The sequence below is a fragment of the Vigna unguiculata genome, chromosome 6, assembly GCF_004118075.2.
Source record: "Vigna unguiculata cultivar IT97K-499-35 chromosome 6, ASM411807v1, whole genome shotgun sequence".
In the NCBI taxonomy this organism is placed as follows: domain Eukaryota; kingdom Viridiplantae; phylum Streptophyta; class Magnoliopsida; order Fabales; family Fabaceae; genus Vigna; species Vigna unguiculata.
The window spans coordinates 17,207,633-17,226,508 of NC_040284.1; the positions used below are offsets into that span (position 1 = coordinate 17,207,633).

Consider the following 18,876-nt stretch of genomic DNA (forward strand, 5'->3'; position numbering starts at 1 on the left):
GAATTACCTTAATTTCCCTTTTTACGGTAAATATTTACTTTTCAATTTTACTCTTTAAATAATTTTATTTTAAATTAAAGTAATTATTTCATTAATTTTTTTATTTATTTAATCCTTTTCAAAACTTAACTATTTATTTAATTAAAAAATTACCTTTAAAATAAACAAAAACTATTCACAATAAAATTATAAAAATTATAATAATAATAATAATTTTTTTTATCTTTATTAGAAAAAAAAAGTGAAGCGCACTACTTTCCCTGGTTTTAATAATATTGATTATTAATGTGATACTCTTAAAATATGTATCATTTTATACATTTTAAAATGAATATTAGGACTTAAAATCTCTAATTTAAATTGTAAAGAAAGAAAGAAAGAAAGAAAAAAATTATATATTTTATAAATATTTAAAACTTATTATTTCAAACTTTACATGAATAAAAGTTTAAAGAAAAAATGTATTACATAAAAATAAAACTCTCCGTTTTCAATATAAAGAAATAAAAATATATTCAATTGTTATTATGATTCTTTCTCTAAGCAGATTCGTTACTTCCTTCTAAATTTGATCAACGAAATCTGCACCCAGAAAACCCAATTTGTTAGAAGCCATAAAATTGGAATCACGATTCGGCGAAGGATAAAGGGAGATGAGAAGAAGACCAGGAATTGGAGGGTTGCAGACGCATGCTGCTGCAAGGGACCAATTCCGTTTGTTGGGTGAAAATGTCGCGAAGATCCGAACGGATTTGATGAAAGAGCAGCTTGCCACCTTTCGCTCTCAGCTCGAAGATTTCGCTCGCAAACACAAGGTCCTCTTTTTTTTTCTTCACCCCACCTTTTTTACCCTTGGTTTTTATTGTGGACAATGAAAGCCATGTTGTGGTGCTATGATGACTTGGTTTTTTATGCTGCACATGGTGCTTATTTTTCATTTTTGTCTTGATATAATTGGTATAGTTTCTGAATTGTATAATTTGTCTGATATGTTATCAAGTTATTTGTCATTTGTGTGTCAGATTGTTTCATTTGGGTTTTTAGAGCTGGATGGTTTAAGTGGAAAAGGAGTTACTTTTGATGTTTTTAGGTACTTAATAGAGGACAAACTTAAATGTTGTTGGTTCTGTTCTTCGGTTAGGATAACAGTATGTAGACCTCTAATAGGACCAACACTCTTAGTAAATTCGCTTTTATAAAATGCATTGACTTTGTTGACTGTCTTTTATAAAAGTTGAGAAATGCTAATAACTCATCCTCTAATAGGGGGACGTAGGAATAAGAGGAATTCGAAATATTTTAGCTATGTTGCTTGCTGATTGCTGACTTAGCTGTCGCTGGAGTTCTTTTAAAGGGCGTTTTTGACTAATATGATAGCCTTGAAACTTTGGGGCTGTGGTTACCTAATGAGTACCAACACACATTGTTCATGGTTTCTAGTGTGGGCCTTATAATGAAATATCACTTTAATTGTCACTTATTTTGCAATTAGATTAAATTTAATGTTTCTAATGGGTGAATTATTTTTTTAGAATGACATACGCAAGAACCCTGCATTCAGATCACAGTTTCATGAGATGTGTGCTAAAGTTGGAGTGGATCCCTTGGCCTCAAACAAGGGTTTCTGGGCAGAGCTGTTAGGAATTGGTGACTTCTATTATGAACTGGGTTAGTGATATATTTCTTAACCTTGTTTGAAATAAGTTTGATATGTATGTATGGATCTTGTATGTACAAGTATTCTATTATATTATGATAATTAGCATAGAATACCTGAGGAAAAAAAATAATAGATAAGAGCCCCAATGCTAGAGTTTGTAGTGTCTGAATCTATTCAGAATTTTGAACAATAGGATTGCCTGAATTTGTCATCCTATTTACCAAGTTCACTTTTAGGGAAGCAGACTTAGCATCAGGAAGATTGTTATCAAAACTGCTATCTGATATATGCAAACATATCATACTTAGCAGTGCACATGAACACGTTACTTTGATTGATCTGAATTGTATTTAGCATATGCCCATTTATCTCCTGGTGGTTGCTATTATGGTTTTATTCACAAAACATTTTAATTCACCGTGTGACAAACTTATGATTATTGAAGTGTTTATCTTTTATATTTTATAAATTGGTACTGATTTTATACTTTTAATTAACTTTAAATCCAAGTTTGTTATCTTCACCATTTTCTTAGTATGTATGCTAAGACAAGCTACTTGACTAGACAGGAGTTCAAATAGTGGATATTTGCTTGGCTACTAGAGTGCATAATGGAGGATTGATCAACCTGCAGGAACTCTGCCATCTCCTTCGCCAGAGACGAAAAAGTGATCGAGGAGTTGTTTCAGAGGATGATTGCCTGCGAGCTATTAGTAAGCTGAAGGTGGTTGCCTATAAACTAGATTATGACTATCACTTTTTATGAGTTTTGTATAGATAATGTATGCTTAACTCAAAAATCGTTGTGTTTAAGGTTTCTGTTATCCCATATGTATGCACATCAATGCATTTTTCAATGTAAACATGCTACTAATTTTAGAGCAGGATTGACCATAACTTGATTTCTTTTAACTGTTGTCACGCCTTACAACATTTCAGTTTGGGACAACTCGATGATGGTATGAGCAGAAATCACAAATGGTAATGGTCAAACACGTGTATCAGGAAAGCATAAGAAACTTCATAATGCTCGGGGTAAACAGGGAAATTGAGATTTTGGGATGTGAAAGGGTTACTTGTGGGAGGAATCCTCTTATTTTAATAATTTTGGATTTGCTGGAAATATGGCCCAAAGTTGTAAGAATGACCTTCTGTTTTCTTTGAGTAAAATAGGGAAACTTTATAGGACAAAACTCTTCCTTAAATGTGTGAATTGTGAATAGAAGATAAACAACTATTGTTTATTGGTCTTTATGTTTCCAAGTATTTCTTAGATAATAAGTCATTTTGGAAAAAGAAAAAAACTATATTTACAAGGTCTTAGCATCTGTGCAACCACACTATTTACTGAATATCCCATAATGGATCACGGTGCTTATCTAAAGACGCCAGCGTTATAATTAACCAATCTTTATCTTTATTGTGTCTTTTTCAGTAAAAGATGACTATTCTTATGGTTGGTTAACTAAATTATACACAGTGAACCTAACTTGCATGTGTATGTTGGAAGAGCATTTGAATTGTGGAGTGCATGTCTGTTTGAGCTGTATATTTTCCTTTTTTATAATTTTTCTGGAACACCTTTGATACACACTACTTGTTGAGAGATTTATTACATGTGTCCTTTTGGAGCCCACGGTGTTTCACACTGATGTGTAACCAAAATTTCAGGTGTTGGGTAGTGGGTTTGAAGTAATTACTGTTGGAAAGAAAAAACTTGTTCGTTCAGTTCCAACTGAGTTGAACAAAGACCACAACGAAATTCTAGAACTTGCCCAGGTAACAACTATTTCTTCTTTTTTGGATTATGTATATGTTTTTTCATTGGATCCTCACGTCTATGACCTTGGTTTAATTTTTAAGGTGTTATCACTGTTTACTTGTTCTTTCATGTTTTCTAAGAGCCGTGAGCCTGTGAACTTACTTGATCTTGCGTTTTAATTGCTTGTTGAGGATAAGACTGAATATTTTGAGTGGCTTAATCAAATAGGATGATACCAAACTAGTTGGTTGATGTTCTCTTTTGGCTTACAAAAGAGCAAGTTGCTTATGGACTTCATCTTTACTCTGTCTGGTAACATGTAATTATCTGTGGCTTACTATTAATAGAAGAAAGAAGTTGTCACTCGGCGAATATAGGTTTAATCCCTAATAATTTATATATGATCCTTTATTTCAAATTTCAATCTATGTTTTCAATGGTGAGGGGTTATATGATTTAATTTTAATTTTGTTACCAAAATTTATCATGTAGTCAAGAAACTTGACGCATGGTGTGGTTTAATTTGTTAGACATTAGTTAGCACTTGGTTTCCTACTTGTGAAGAAAAGACTTCCTCTGTTCATTTATCTAATGTAGCAAAAGTAGCTATGCATCATTTGCTATTTGAACATAACATTTTCTTTACTGCAGGCTCAAGGATTTGTGACAGTCGATGAAGTAGAGAGACGATTATCTTGGAGTTCTGGCCGAGCCATTGATGCCCTCGATACATTACTTGATGTAAGATAACCAAAAACTATACAAGAAAAATCTTTTCCTTTCTCTTAACTTATTAACACACTCCAATTTCAAATCATATACAATAAAGAAACACTGTTAGCTGATGCAGGAAGGACTTGCTATGATTGATGATGGCCATAGAGATGGTAGACGGAGGTACTGGTTTCCTTGTGTGTCTCCTATCTCATCTTCAACAGCAGTTGATTCCTAATAAATTTAGTGGAAAGGAAACTTTGGTCTGATTTTTAGAGGCCGGTGTATGTTTAGATTGTTTCAAAATTGGCTTTATCATTTCTTTTGCTTTCTTGAATTCTGTCCTAAAATGTGATTAGTTGTATGTTAATCTAGTGTACACTTGTATGTATGGTGATTGGGAACTGGAAATATATACTTCATTTTCTGTAACGGTGCTTGCATAAATGCAGTACAATTAATTGGATTATGTTCAGTTTCTTTCCCCATTTTTCCCACTTATTAAAATTATGGAAGCATTGATCATGTGCATACCTATATCCAGTTCCAGCACAATAATCTATGACCCACTTGTGCTTAGAATGTCTGGTTTGCAAACCAGTATGATGATTAGTTTTGTTTAATATATTCTTCGTTTATTCCATGACAAATAACTCCATGCTATTGTAAAGCATTGCAAATGGAACCTAATATGTTTTATAATGCGCAATGATATAATAGAATCGAGTGAGTTTGATTTTTATTATCTCTCAAGTTAACTATAAATAAATAATTAATTTCATAATAATTGCGATAGTTAATTGGTATCATTTAATTTTACTAACCTCAATTCAAAATAGTTCTGTTTTTATCTAAAGCCCCTTTTATACTAGAGTGAAACAGAGTGAAAAACAATTGTTACTTTTAGTACAAGTTTTTGAAAATAAAACAAAGTGAAACATATTACTTCTGTAACTAAGAAGCATCAAAACATTCTCAATAACTAAAACAATTTATACTTAATACCATTGGCTCAACCTGCAACCAGAGATCACACGTTAAAATAAACTGACACAAAGAAACAACATAAACATCCCCTTGTTTCATATATTTAACCTTTCAAATATAGTGTAAATTACACGAGCCAAAAGCTACACATTCAGACACATGTGTACAATAAATCATTTAGAAATTAATGGAGAAGAGAATAAACATCATTGGGTTTGAATTTGAGAAGAGGTCTGAATCTCCTCAATCCACTCCGGGGCAGGTTCAGTCCATGACCTAGGCCTAACCCCAGTTTTAAAATACAATACCATTTCCATGGCTTCAAACACCTTATGCTTGTCCAAAAACTCATTCCACACTCCACTCACTATACAGTAGTTGTTGTTATACGGTGGCCGGTGGTGTGCACCATGCTGGGACCGTGACACGAGCACGCCGGCCTCTTGCAGCGCCACCACGAGTGGCGGAAGCCGGCTCTTCGTGCCATGTGCCCACGCATGAAACTGTTGGCTGAACATGATGCAGCCTGAGCACACTCCAACAAATCCTTGAACAACGGGGTCATGACAAAATATAGCTATAGGAAGCACAGCGAAGGTCACTGCACGTGCCAAAGCATGCAAATTGTTAGCAAATTCACGTCTGGTAATAGTCCAAGGCCACTTGTGATGACCTTGAAAGGCTTCAATTTGAGCTCCAACAACTGGGGTGGAGCCATCACCATAATTGTCAATAGCCCAATGGTAAACCCCAGATCCAAGATCAGCTAAAATGTAACCAACCCAACTTGCTATAATCGGTTCAACCCACATGTTCGAATCCATTGCACCCTTTATAGACTCTCCCAAGGAAATGAGCAAAGTTGTGCACCCAATTGTCACCCATGCTCTATGAGACCATGTTGATTGCAAACCAGTGTCATTGTTCATTGGACGATGTTCATCGATGGTGGTGATGACCCTTGGTACCACAGGCACGAGTCTAGGCTCAATGACCAATGGCTTGACATTGGATTTGGGGGTAGAAGTGGCGGAACAATACACCCGAAATGGGTGAAATGGTGAGTTATTCTTGCAAACTTTAAGGTGCAAGTTTGGTGTATGCTTGTGTTGGGGTAAGGAATACATTGGAAGTGTTGAAGAATGAAGAAGAGTCAAATTGTTCAGTGGGAAAGAGCAAGATATAAAAAAATTGGAGGTACTCAATAGTGGTTGTGGGAAGAAATTCTGGTTTTGTGGAAGTAGGAGAAGACTAAATGATGTGGTGGGAAAGAAGGATTCGTGGTGTTGTTGAATTCTCAAAGAAACTTACATAAAATTTGTGTCACATATTTGGCCATGAATTTTCCCTCTACGTTTGTTGTGAGCCAAAAAGCTTGGTAGAGCAATTTCCGATGCTTTGGACTAAAAGAATTGCTATTTTTTGGTGGTCCATTTATTTGATTAGATGGTGTGGTTGGGTGGCTAACACAAGTGGAAAATTTGAAGTGTGTGGAACATTACATGTACACCATTTTGTCCACTTACAAAACTTTCTTTTGAGGATAACTTAGAAATAAAGATAGACATGTGAGGATGGTTTCTTCCACGAATAAAACTTTGTACGAGCATCTTCTTATACTAAATTAGTCAAAGAAAAATAGAGGACCTTCACTTCGCTGTTTCAATAATTCGTGAAGGAGATGTTTGAGTGGCTTTTTACTTAACTATTTTAAAGTAAAATAAAAGGAAAAAAATAAAATTAAAGCTTAAATACACATTTGGTTCCTATTTTTCGTTGTGTTTGTTCAATTTGGTCTTCATTTTTGTTCTACATTCAATTAAATTCTCATTTTCGTCAAATTTTGGTCATTTTGATCTTTTTCACTAAGGGTGTTTAAATAGTTAACATTTTTGAACCGTACATGCCATGTGTCAGCTCTTGTTTTTTTTTAAATTTTTTTTTTAATTTCAAAGAAATTGTCCATGTGTCAAATCATTATTATGTCACATGTTAATGTCAGTGTCAAGTATCAATTTGTGGTTGTATAATTTTTTTTTGTTCAATTTAGTCTCGATATTCGTTATTTTTATTCAATTCAGTCCTTATATTTGTTATTTTTGTTCAATTTAGTTTCAGTTTTTGTTAGAACGGAACAATTTTGTCCGTGTCAAATTGAGAGCAAATTTAATTTTTTATAAATATTATATATTTATTTTTAAAATTGATATTATTATAATTATCTTTTAAATTTGAAAATAAAGAACGAATTAAACAAACACAATAAAAATAAGAACCAAATATATATTTTAGCCTAAAATTAACTTTTGATGAATATGTAAAAGTTCTTAAAAAGATTGATTTAAAAAAAAAACTTATAGAGAGAAGTTATCTAAATAAATAAGCCTAATCCAATCATTACAACATTTTATTTATTTATTTTTCTTAGTTTATATAACATTTGATTTGCTTGGAACTGGCAACTTAGCACAAATGAAAAGTTTGTGCAGTTAGAAAAAGAAGAAGAAGATATACACCATGTATAACTTTATTAAAATGGTGCAATTTAATGTTAAATCTATGTAAATGGATAAATTTTTAAGAATTACAGAAATATGGATAAATTGTATTTCAAACTTCGGTTTGAATTTTTATTTATTTTTGTGTTGTTGAAGCTGTGTATTTCTTTTAGAAATCGTTGCCCAAAACATGATTTTTTTTACAAAATGTGCTCTTTTAAGCTTGGGCATATGTGCAAGTTTCCATTTTTATTTATTTTTAATTATGCATATATGCACGTTTTTACTTTTAGTTTATTAATTTTTTATTTTGAATTTTTGTTTGTGCTTATATGTGAATTCTTTTCTTATTTAGAACTTTTTTTTAATTTTATTTATGAAACATATAAAATTCTAACACAAAAAAAGACTCACAACTCTTCTTACAACATTAAGGCCTAGCCATAAACTTTTATAATAATTTGATTCTAACTTGATTGCATCGACCTACGTCACATGAAAGAATTGATGTATATGCAACACATAATAAAAGTTATTCACAAATAAACATGTTTTTGAATTTTTTTTTCATAATAAGTACTTATAAATTTTGTTATGAAAAAAAAATTTGTAGGAAATTGCTATCAATTTGTTTTTGTAAAATATTTTGTATAAAACACTTTTTACAATAAATTTTGTAAGAAATACTTACGAATTTTATAATTTTGTAAGAAATAATTATCCACAAAAAAATTACTTATCAATTATGATTCTTAAAAAAATAACAGAAAAAAGTCTTTTCCTAAAAATTTATTTAACAAATTTGTAAGAAAATATCATGTAGAATTTTTAGTACTGCATTTTTGTACTTCATATAATGATTTAAGAAAAACACAATATCATAATATGAAGCTCGATTTGAATACGAAAGAAAAAAAAAAGAAATTTCAAAGTGAAGTAATATCTAGAAGCACAATTTCTTCATTTTGAAGTTATGCTTTCAAATATGATTTATCCGTATGCTTGTAACTTTTAAAAAATTGTTCTTTTATTTAAACTTAATATTGAATTGCATATATTGTTTATGTTGATGATATAATAGTTACAAAGATTTAAATGAACACATATAAAAGAATTCGAGATGGAGGTATTAGTACAAAAATTATTTTTTATGTTTGTTATTTTAGGGTTTCACGACGAAGGTGTGATGTTAAAAAAAGAATGTAAATTTATGTCACACTCTACTACTAACTAATGTAAATTTACATCAAATCTTATCAAAGATCAACATAAATTTATGTTAGTTTTTTAGGAGGATCAACATAAAAAGTTCTACATCCAATAAAAAAGCTACAATGAAATGAACACTTTTTGAACATTACACTTTTGCGTGTTCTTATGAAACAAAGGATTTTGACCAAGTTGAAGAAGAGTTGGTGAATAGAGAAACCAAACTTAAGATAGAGATTGGATCATCCCGAAAGAAGATTGATTTGTATATGTTCAATGATATTGAAGCAGAATTTCATCCTTCACTTAAGTACCCTCTTCAACCTATACAACTCAATCTTCTCCTAAGTGATCCAACCTCTGTTTCAAATTTGACTTTGGTAATGACTAACTCTTCTTCAACTTGATGAAAAAAACCATTCACATGATACACAACACAAAAAATTGAAACACGTTAAAAAAATCCATTCCATTATAGTTTTTTTCATTGGTAAAAAGATAAACCAATGTTCGATTTTGATAAACATGGAGTACAACAAAAAAGGACATTCATGCAAAATCATGATTGAGTTCCCCAAAAACAATCATAGTCACAAAAAAAATATGAAACTTTAGTAAACAAACCTCAACGATGAAACCCATTAGACAAAAGTATTACCCATGAGATGCTCATCACTAAAGACAAAGACTTGTTCAAAAAGTACCACTAAACCAGCAACATTTCGTCACCAGAGATGAAACCCTAAGCCGAAATAGTGTTTTGGTGTGCTTTTTCGCAATAAGAATGAGAAAAGAACATGTAAATATAAGAAAATATTTACGTCAAACCCCTTATGGGCCAATATAAATTTATGTACATAAATTTTGAAATTAACCTTTGTTGAGACTATGTTTGACATTAACCTCTTAAAATTATTCACAAAAACTTTTACACCACCTGACATGAAAGTTGTGAAGTGGATAAGTGATGTGTTGGTGAGGATCTCTTTCTTGGAATTGAGGTCTTAAAATCAAGATTAGGTATTTTTAGTATTTATCCCTCTTAGAGAAAATATTCATTGAATTTATTGGAAGAAATTGGGATGACAACTTGCAAACCAACAAAGTTTTCCAATTAAAGGAGGATTGAAGTTGTGTATCGAAGAAGATCAAAACTCCAACTAACATGGAGAGATACCATATCTTTATAGGGAGATTGATGCATCTCTCACATTAGACCATATTTAGCATAAGTTAATTGGTGTGGATAATCAATTCATGCATAATTCATGTGAAAAATACTGATTTTATCATAGGGATTTTAAGGTACATATAAAAACTACTCCTAGTAAAGAAGTTATGTTCAAGGAACTTCACTTACAAAAGATGCGATGATTTATAATGATGCAGATTGTGTAGGTGCTCTTGATGATAGAAAATCAATCTCTGGATACTTAGATTTGTGAAAGATAACCTTGCCCTATGGAGAAGTAAGAGGTAGAAAGTTATAGTTAGATTCACTTCAAAAGTTGAACTTTGTGAAGGTTTATGGTTCAGACTACTTCTTGAGGATTTAGGATATGCACATGCACTTTTTATTCGATTGAATTGTGATAATAAAGTTGTATGTGACATAACTCACAATTCTGTCTAACATAATCATATGAAGCATGTGGAGAATCTTGATAATAATATTATGGCATTGTCACATATTCGATCCGAAAATCACCTAGCAATATTTTTAACAAAGCTATGACAATATAGGTTTTTAGGAGATTATTAAACAAGTTAGAAATGTATAACATCCATTTACTAGGAGAAATGTAAAGCTGTAGATATTGTAGATTTGTACGATTATATAAAATATTTTATGTCCAAATTTTCTTAATTTAATTCGGATATGTTAAAATAAGATGTTATAAGAACATACTATGCACAAAAACACATGAAGGGACTCTTACCTTTGTATGGAAAGTATATACTAAAATTACGTTGAATTTAAATATACTATCTTGGTTTCTTCCAAGTTATTGATGAAGATATAGCATATTATTGATTCAATGAGGAAACATACCAACCATTTTGGAAATAGAAGACTAAAAGGAGACAACAATGCACCAATACTCTCTCTGTTTCTACAATTTTCAACCATCATCACCTTCTTATGATCATATACACTTAATGATACAAGAAATCAAGAATATCTACAACAAGGTGCGTAATTGCAAGGTATAATTGAAATGTAACATAAATGAATCGTTTTATGCATGGAGTTGCTTTCACCCTCACTCTTCAAGTCTCCATTCCGGGAAAGAATGATTCAGGACCTTTGTTCTTTCAACATACCTTAGTGAAGGAAACAACTTGTGCAATTTTCGCTCCTCAATCTGAAGTTGCTTTAGGTACCTGAGACGCAAAATCTCCACATGCCACTTATGGCAAATCTCACCATGATCCAAACTTTTCAGTTTTCCTCCCTTTATATACAGCTTCCTCATTGCCCCCGGTACCCTGCTAGGCTTCAACCACTCCGGAATTGCTGATCCGGGAAACCCTTCAAGGTCCAACTTCTCCAAACTTGATGGGAAAAGAACCTGAATATCACTGTACTTTTCTCCAGACACACCCCATGATATTTTTACACACTTAACTGCACTCAACTCCTTCAGGCTTTCAAATTCCATCTCTTGTATCACAGCCTCACTTCCAATATGTACACTGAATCTCTTCAGTTTCTTCAGATTTGCAAGATCTGAGATTCTGCATGGTGTCTTGCTAGAACTTCCTATCACAAATCCTTTCAGTACTTCCAGCTGAGTGAGCTTCTCAATCCCCTTTGGCATGCTGTCCAGCAAGTAACATTCTGATACATCCAAATGTGTCAGACTTTTCATTGATGCAATGTTTGTTGGAAGTGCTTCCAAACTGTGGCATGCTTTGAGGTCAAGGATTTCTAAGTTCTCAAGCTGTGCAATGGAGGGTGGCAACTCGGGTATTCTTGATATCCCTCTCAGACTAAGATACTTCAATCTCTTATGAACCCTCAACTCATTCAGAAATTCTTCACTCGCCACTTCAATGTGATGTGAAGGTGAATCTTGCCACCGACCAAGTTGAAGCACTTCTAAACTCTTCATTTTAGCCAACCATTCAGGCTCAAAACTCAGATAGCTCGCACCAACATTGAATATAGTTTTCCACTGCTTAGGTTTTAAATTATCCTTATCATCACCACCTAGTACAACTTTACGTTGCTCTAACCAAGCTCGTTGATTTGAGAATTCTTGGAAAGACAACGTTTTTTCTGAATCTAATGTCATCAACTCAACACGGATACGAGGATTGATTTTGAACTTTTTCACAACGGGATTCAAACCATTACCATAAGCTACAATCATTTGACAATTCAGAAGCTCTTCAACCACTCCCTCACCTACTTCCTCTGCTGTTTTCTCTCCCGAACTTCTCACAAAACCCTCTCCAATCCACCAGTAAATTGTGTGTCTTTTGTTTATGACAGCATCTTCAGGGAAAACTAGGAGAGACAGCAAGCAAGGTTTTAGATGTGTTTCAAGTTTTTCAAAACTGACCTCAACTTTCTGACTCAAGTTTTCTTCATGCAACTCATCCTTGTGTTGGCTTGAAGAGGGAATTGAGTGCAACTCTGCAGTCTTGTGATCCTGAGATGATGATGTTGTTACTTTTGGTGAAACAGATGCTTGTGTTTCTCCTTGACTAGCCCAACCCTTTGGCAGCAACTTCTCAGTTGAGTCCTTGATTCTTTGGGAAATAGTTTCCATGTCAGACTGAAACTTCTCCTTGTCTATGTTACCTATGGTGCGAAGATGGCGATCTAGGAGTGCTAAAGTGTCAAGGAGTTCATCTTCATTCCCCTTCACTGCCATGAACAAATCCTTGATTTGGTCTATTTGGGAAGTCAACTTTTCCAACTTGTCATCACATGATTTGTCCAGTGTCTTGCAGGTGGTCCTGGTCATCCTCAGACGCTTCAGCACAAAAGGGATTGCTTTCTTAGGGTTTGTTCGAAAAGACATTTTTCAGCAATGAAACAAGGAGCAGTGTTGCCAGATTTTGTAGCTTCAAGTTGATGTTTTGTGTGTAAAAATGACTGTGACAGCTACAAATGTATTTGACACCAAACAAGACAAAGAGACAGAAGAGAGAACATTAATCAGAGAGAGACACTGAAAAGTGTTCGATGAAGTGTTTATAGTAAACGAGTTTTAACAAAGTGTTGGATGAATGAGCATTGTTGTATATGTAGAAAGAAAGAAAAAAGAATAGTCATGTCAGGTTTGATTAACCATGTGATGAACATAAACTTTGTATACTTTGCAAGGAAGGAATAAATAAACAAGAGCTTCACGTCATTCTCTATAGGGCTCAATTACTTTATGTATTCTGCATATGCTTCCAACAAAAGTTAGGTCATTTGCAAAGTTAAGTAAATTCTCTTGATTTAATGGTAAAAAATTGAGAGGTTAAATTTAATAATTAATAACTGAATATTGAATAGTGAATTTCTTAATAGATATGGTTTGAATTGGGGCATTTTTCTGCTTTAGAAAATGGTTGGAAGGAGGGCTATTTCGTTTAATTTGTTTAAATTTTAAATTGAATTACATCCATGTCAAGCAAAGAATCCAATAATAAAAGTTTCTCATTATTCTTTTCTTCCATCAAAGTTGTCGAAACCTGTCCTTTCTTTCACAAGTGAATTCTATTTCTTTGCAATTTGATCAGAATCTTGTTTTCAATTTGTTCATTTTGTAAGAAGAAAATAAGAAAAAAAATATTTCATAATTAAGATAAACTTAATTAATGCACGTATTTAATAATGAATAATGAAATAGTAATATCTAGAAGTTTTTTTATTAGTTTATACAAAAACTAATTTTTTTTAACTTTTATAAAAAGGTATTTTCAGTTTATAAAAATAGTTTAGTAGCAAGAACTACAGCTAAACATATATGTATATAGGGATAAAAATCTCAATTTATGAAGACACTACATAAAGACATTAATTAATCTTCTGAGAGTTCTTATTTGCAGTGCCTTTGATATTTAAGTTCCGATAACTTTAGTTAAATGTCTTGGTTATCTATTTTTCAAATATAATTATATGATCAGAATATTTCTAGGTTGCTCATTGGTTCAGTTTCTTTATATTGGTCTCTTGATCCTTTAAACAGCATGATTGGTTACACTTTACATATATTAGGTTTGAGGTTAGTCTCCAAAAATTCATATTTTAGTTTATAATTCAAAAATCAATTTCTTACAAATTCTTATATATTCAATTTTAATAATATATAATATTTCATTTTAGTTTTTTTATTGTAACAAACATGCTCTCAACTTAAATTGATTGACATATTATTTTATAATAATTATTTACATTACATTCCTACTTAAACCACATTTATTCTTACACATGAAATGTCGGCATGGTAGAAAGTTCTTTTCTTTCACCAAGGATGTCCCTTTCTTGATTGTGAATTAGAAGATTACCAATTTTTAAAATTTGTTAACACTCGAATTTATAGATAAGAAACTTCACCAACTTTCCATGCTCCACAAGCACAAAATGATCTCTGGTTATCAGTTTTAAAATACTGCTTTAACTTATCCATGGAAAAAAGTTTCATCAACTTCCCAAATGCAAACCACAGGTTCATTCCCTCCTTGGACATCACAATCTTGGCCAGTTTTTAAAATGAAAAGGTTCTAGCCAGCATTCTTCATAATCCAAAATATTAAAGAAAGTATACTATTTTCCCATAACAAACAACAGCACTGTGCTACAGAGAGAGTGATAAAAGCCAAAATTATCTTTATATGTAATTCTAGACCATGTATTTTATAGTAAATACAAGAGCAAAGTATTGATATATCAGTCTCTACTCACTCCAACCACACAATGGCAACTCACTCAAGCTGCTATCACTATAGAGTTACTCATGTCATAACAAACAATACCATAAAAACAGACAACTAGCCTTATACTTAATTTATATAATATGGACTTAGATTAAATACAGGGAAAGAAGAAAAGACAAGTACTGAAATATGACAGTTTACTCACTCCCAGGACAAAACAAGGTCAAACCATTCAAGCTGCTACTTTAGTGCCATTTACTAATATGAGGCATTGTCTCATGATTTGCATTCAAGACCTGCCAATATGTTGTTGAGGAATAAAAGGATCAGGGACTTTTAAGGTGTCATAAGTTTATTCCTGAGTTCATTTCTCTTCTGATCAACACATCCTGAGCTGATCAAAGAGGTTATCCAGATATCATCAGATTTTACCGGCTCATCATCGTCATTCCTGTGCCAACTCCAGAAAGCATGTGTAGAGTTTACAATCTTTAGCTCACCGTGACCAAAACTGGCTTCACGGAATTCTGACCATATTGGCTGTGGATTTATATATCTGTCAACAAACAATAAGGTGATGTGACCACAAAAATCATAAGAATGACAGAAGATATATACAAGAAGCATGCATGTTGAGTTTTTACAAATTGAGTTTACATAGATTGTTTGGGATAACAAATGGTTAAGAGAAAGATATACTTGGTTTATGGTGAATCAGATTTACCTATGAGCTAAGCCTTCGTTGTTTCCTCCATCACCAATAGTTATATGGACTGAACCACAAGGGTCAACTCTTCCATTGTATACACGTTTCTGTCAATGAGACAAAGTACAGTTGAAAATCCTAACACAATCAAACTTAAAGAAACAAAACTCTGTAGGCATACCGAGCGTTCATAAGCATGCACATGACCAGCAAGAACTAAATCGACGCTAGCAGCATTAAGCAATGGCTCCATAGCTGCCATCATATCAGCCCCTTCACCTTGATGAGCCTTGTTACTATTATACCATGGCACATGAAATAACACAAGCAACCAAGGTGTCCTTTTCCTGTCCACCTTTGAAAGATCTTCCTACAGATCATAGACAAGAACATTAGGTCTGTGTCCACAAAGATATTTCAGCAAGACAGGTTAAGAAAGTGCAGAGTAAAACCAAAAACTAGAAAATGATAACCTAGGACAGAAGAAGCTTTTGTTTTCCACATTTATTCTCTCCAAGCACTTACTACTCAATAGTGGCAATAGATCAAGCAACAATTGTTAGAATATAGTAACTACTAATCAATTAGAGAAACCAACAAACCTTGAGCCATCTATATTGTTCAGAGTATTCATCATAATCTGCATAGGACCCAAGCATGATAATGTGAGCACCTGCAACTTCAAATGAATAAAAGAGATTTGAATTGGATCCGCTTTCCTCAAATGGCATTTTCCATCTGGAATTATAGGACACAAACCCATCCTTTAACAAAGGTATGCTCTCTACTTCATGGTTCCCTTGTGTTACCATCCATGGTCTTGCACTAGCAAGTGGCTGCACTAGCCTACCAAACGAGTCCCAGCGATGCTGGATATAATCAGCATATGCAAGATCTCCTGGAAGTAGGTGAACATTATACTTGCATTGGTCAATGTGATCCAATGTTGATTTAGTCCATTCAGTTTGACCCAAATCCCCAGCCACAGCAAAAGTGATTGGAAGTTGAGCTGGAGGAGTTCTGAGCTGGAACTCGGGACCTTGTCCACCGCATCGATAATAGTACACAGAATCATGTTCTAAAGGACCAATAACGGCATGGTGTATCTTTCCTGAGTTATAGAGCACATAACTGTAAGAGGTGGTCTCTCCTTCAGCTACAGAGCCATATTGCCCTGGCAGTGTTCCATATTCTACAATTGAAGGTGCAGAATTATCATCAGTGATCCAAGTAACTCTCATGTGCTGGTCTCCTGCTAAAGAAATGTGTACCTGGAATATAAGCTTTGATGATCAGAATCTGAATCAACTGAAACTAATTGAGTACCACAAAGTAACACTAACATGCTTAAAAAAGGATAGATATGATTGCTTAAGTAAAGATTCTTGGTTCACATTTCACAGGAAATTGTTCAAGAATTAGCATAAATTTCACCAAAGTAAAGGAGGGAAGTTTAAGTTCAAATAAGGAACATTCAATGGAAGTGTCTTGCAGAGTACAAGCATTACAACAAACAAACAATCACTACAAACAGATATCATGTAATGATTCCTCACAACTTATAAGACACCCTGTTTTAATGAGAAGTATAATCACAAACATATTGAGGGTGCACATTGAATACCTTCCACATTGCAGCGCCAACCTCCCAAAGAAATTTTCATCATAACATAATGAAAATCAAACATGACTCCAATTACAAAATGCTGCTAATGAACTAGTCTAATGTCACGGACCTGAACCAAGTAAAGTCACAAATCAAACTAGTGGGGCTTTACTGAATTTCACTTCACAACTCTCCCTATATCACAATTTCTATTACCTAAAATCCCAAAGGGAAAAAATATCAAAGAAAACATTACAGTAGCAGGGCCGAAAACGAAGAAGAACAAAGAATTGTGAGATCAAAAGGGACGAACCTTGAAATACCTCATTCATATATGTAATTCACAAAGTAAAGGGAAAACATTCTAAATTAAGACACACCAGAAACATAAACACTTAGTGTCGGTTTTTATGAGATTAAAAACTATTTTCTACCACAATTTCACACTACTTACTAATTAATCTCTCATGAAAATTCTATTATGTTTTGAAAATTATATCCAAAACAAGTGATCTAAAATCCTAAAAATACAAACACTTAGATGCTTTCTCTCATTTTTCTTTAATTTTCATGTTTTCAACCTATCTCCGCTCAATTCTACACAGCCATGTGCTTAACACCACTCTGCACCAACTTTCTGAACAACCTTTTCGTCCGCTAAACATTCTACTGGTATAGATTATTCCATTAGATTGTCAGTGACTAATCTTTATCGAAAAATCTGGTTAGGTCACTGGACTCTCTCATTCCGACTGCAAAACATAGAACCGAGATTATACTTAAAAGGCATCAAGTCCATTCCACCCAGTTTTAAGCGTGATCTTCTTGGTTGAACAACCTTGTTTACTTGCATGTTCAAAGTTAATAACAGTTTTGAAAATAAAAATGAAACATACCCATATTAATTTTTCTTTTTCTTTCCTTACAAAAACCCAGATTCTGAAACCAAAAGCACAAGAAAACAAAGAATGGAAAATAGTAACATTGATCAGCCATAAGCAAAAGGGTATATAAAAAAAGTGATTTAATTGAAGAATACAGAGTGATGAAGATTGTGACCTGTTGAGGGTAAGAGGAGGGTTGAGAATGCCATGGAAGATGCAAGGCTTTTCGAGGCGGAGGTCGAATGTAATCAGCAGCAACAGTTGCAGAATGAATCAATAAAACGGTTAGAAGAAGTTTCAGTTCCATTTGTGTGTCAACACAAACCTCTGGCAACAACGTTGGATCAGCACGACAACAATGTACTTCAGGAATCTATCATCATCATCACTGTTCACCACGCCGTGATTCAGGTCCGTGGATTTTGGCAATAGTGTGCACCACTTTTTGTTTTGTCACTGTGTAGTGTGACTAATTAGTTTATAATATTCACTCAAGTAGTGTTTGTTTCGTTTTGAATTTTTCTTTAAATAAACCACCAGTTTATCATTCATTAATGCTACAGAGTTTTATTTTTGCAGAGAAAATACCTGGTACAGAGTTAATATGGTACAACAAAAATTCGTTCTGTCGTTATTTATATAATAGGGAAAACGTAGCTGGTAACGTTTTTGTTGAGGTATTTTTTAATTTTTATAAGAATTTGAGTTAAGATGAATAATATTTGTTTTTAAAATATATATAATAAATTTTAAAATAGTTATTAAATAAAATAATTATTAGAAAAAAGTATTTTAAAATAATAATTAAAATAAAAGAGATTTGAAAAAAATGATTAAAAATAAATTAATTATAAAATAATTAATTTTTAAAATAATAATTAAAAATAAAATTAAAAAATAAAAAGTAGACGCAAAAGAAAAAGAAGATTTCTATTTATATATATTACTTTTCTTTTCTTTTTTTTTAACT

At 32.8% G+C, this 18,876-nt stretch overlaps 4 protein-coding genes across 5 annotated transcripts; 1 reads left to right on the top strand and 3 right to left on the bottom strand.

The window, feature by feature from the left end:
* The first annotated feature begins 509 nt into the window (after window positions 1-509).
* On the top strand, window positions 510-4,611 carry LOC114187025 (vacuolar protein sorting-associated protein 22 homolog 1). Of its 2 annotated transcripts, none has more exons than XM_028075126.1 (6): window positions 510-815; window positions 1,533-1,668; window positions 2,230-2,384; window positions 3,332-3,439; window positions 4,074-4,163; window positions 4,264-4,611. In XM_028075126.1, the coding sequence occupies exons 1-6, from the start codon at window positions 654-656 to the stop codon at window positions 4,372-4,374; spliced, it is 762 nt and encodes a 253-aa protein (XP_027930927.1). In that variant the 5' UTR covers window positions 510-653; the 3' UTR covers window positions 4,375-4,611. The 2 variants fall into 2 exon arrangements, with proteins under 2 accessions (XP_027930927.1, XP_027930928.1); XM_028075127.1 differs by having other exon boundaries at window positions 4,273-4,611.
* Window positions 4,612-5,195: 584 nt separating this feature from the next.
* On the bottom strand, window positions 5,196-6,527 carry LOC114187574 (fatty acid desaturase 4, chloroplastic). Its single transcript, XM_028075850.1, has one exon. It carries the CDS (start codon window positions 6,248-6,250, stop codon window positions 5,330-5,332), a length of 921 nt encoding a protein of 306 aa, XP_027931651.1. The 5' UTR covers window positions 6,251-6,527; the 3' UTR covers window positions 5,196-5,329.
* Window positions 6,528-11,094: 4,567 nt separating this feature from the next.
* Window positions 11,095-12,864, bottom strand: LOC114188476 (disease resistance RPP13-like protein 4). The gene has a single exon (XM_028077047.1). The coding sequence runs from the start codon at window positions 12,862-12,864 to the stop codon at window positions 11,095-11,097; it is 1,770 nt and encodes a 589-aa protein (XP_027932848.1).
* A 1,782-nt stretch (window positions 12,865-14,646) lies between these two features.
* Window positions 14,647-18,385, bottom strand: LOC114188816 (purple acid phosphatase 18-like). Its single transcript, XM_028077459.1, is given in 6 exon segments — window positions 14,647-15,266; window positions 15,435-15,523; window positions 15,598-15,786; window positions 16,019-16,687; window positions 18,082-18,274; window positions 18,276-18,385. Coding segments are annotated over 6 exon segments (1,377 nt in total). The 5' UTR covers window positions 18,293-18,385; the 3' UTR covers window positions 14,647-15,046.
* Between the last annotated feature and the right edge of the window lie 491 nt (window positions 18,386-18,876).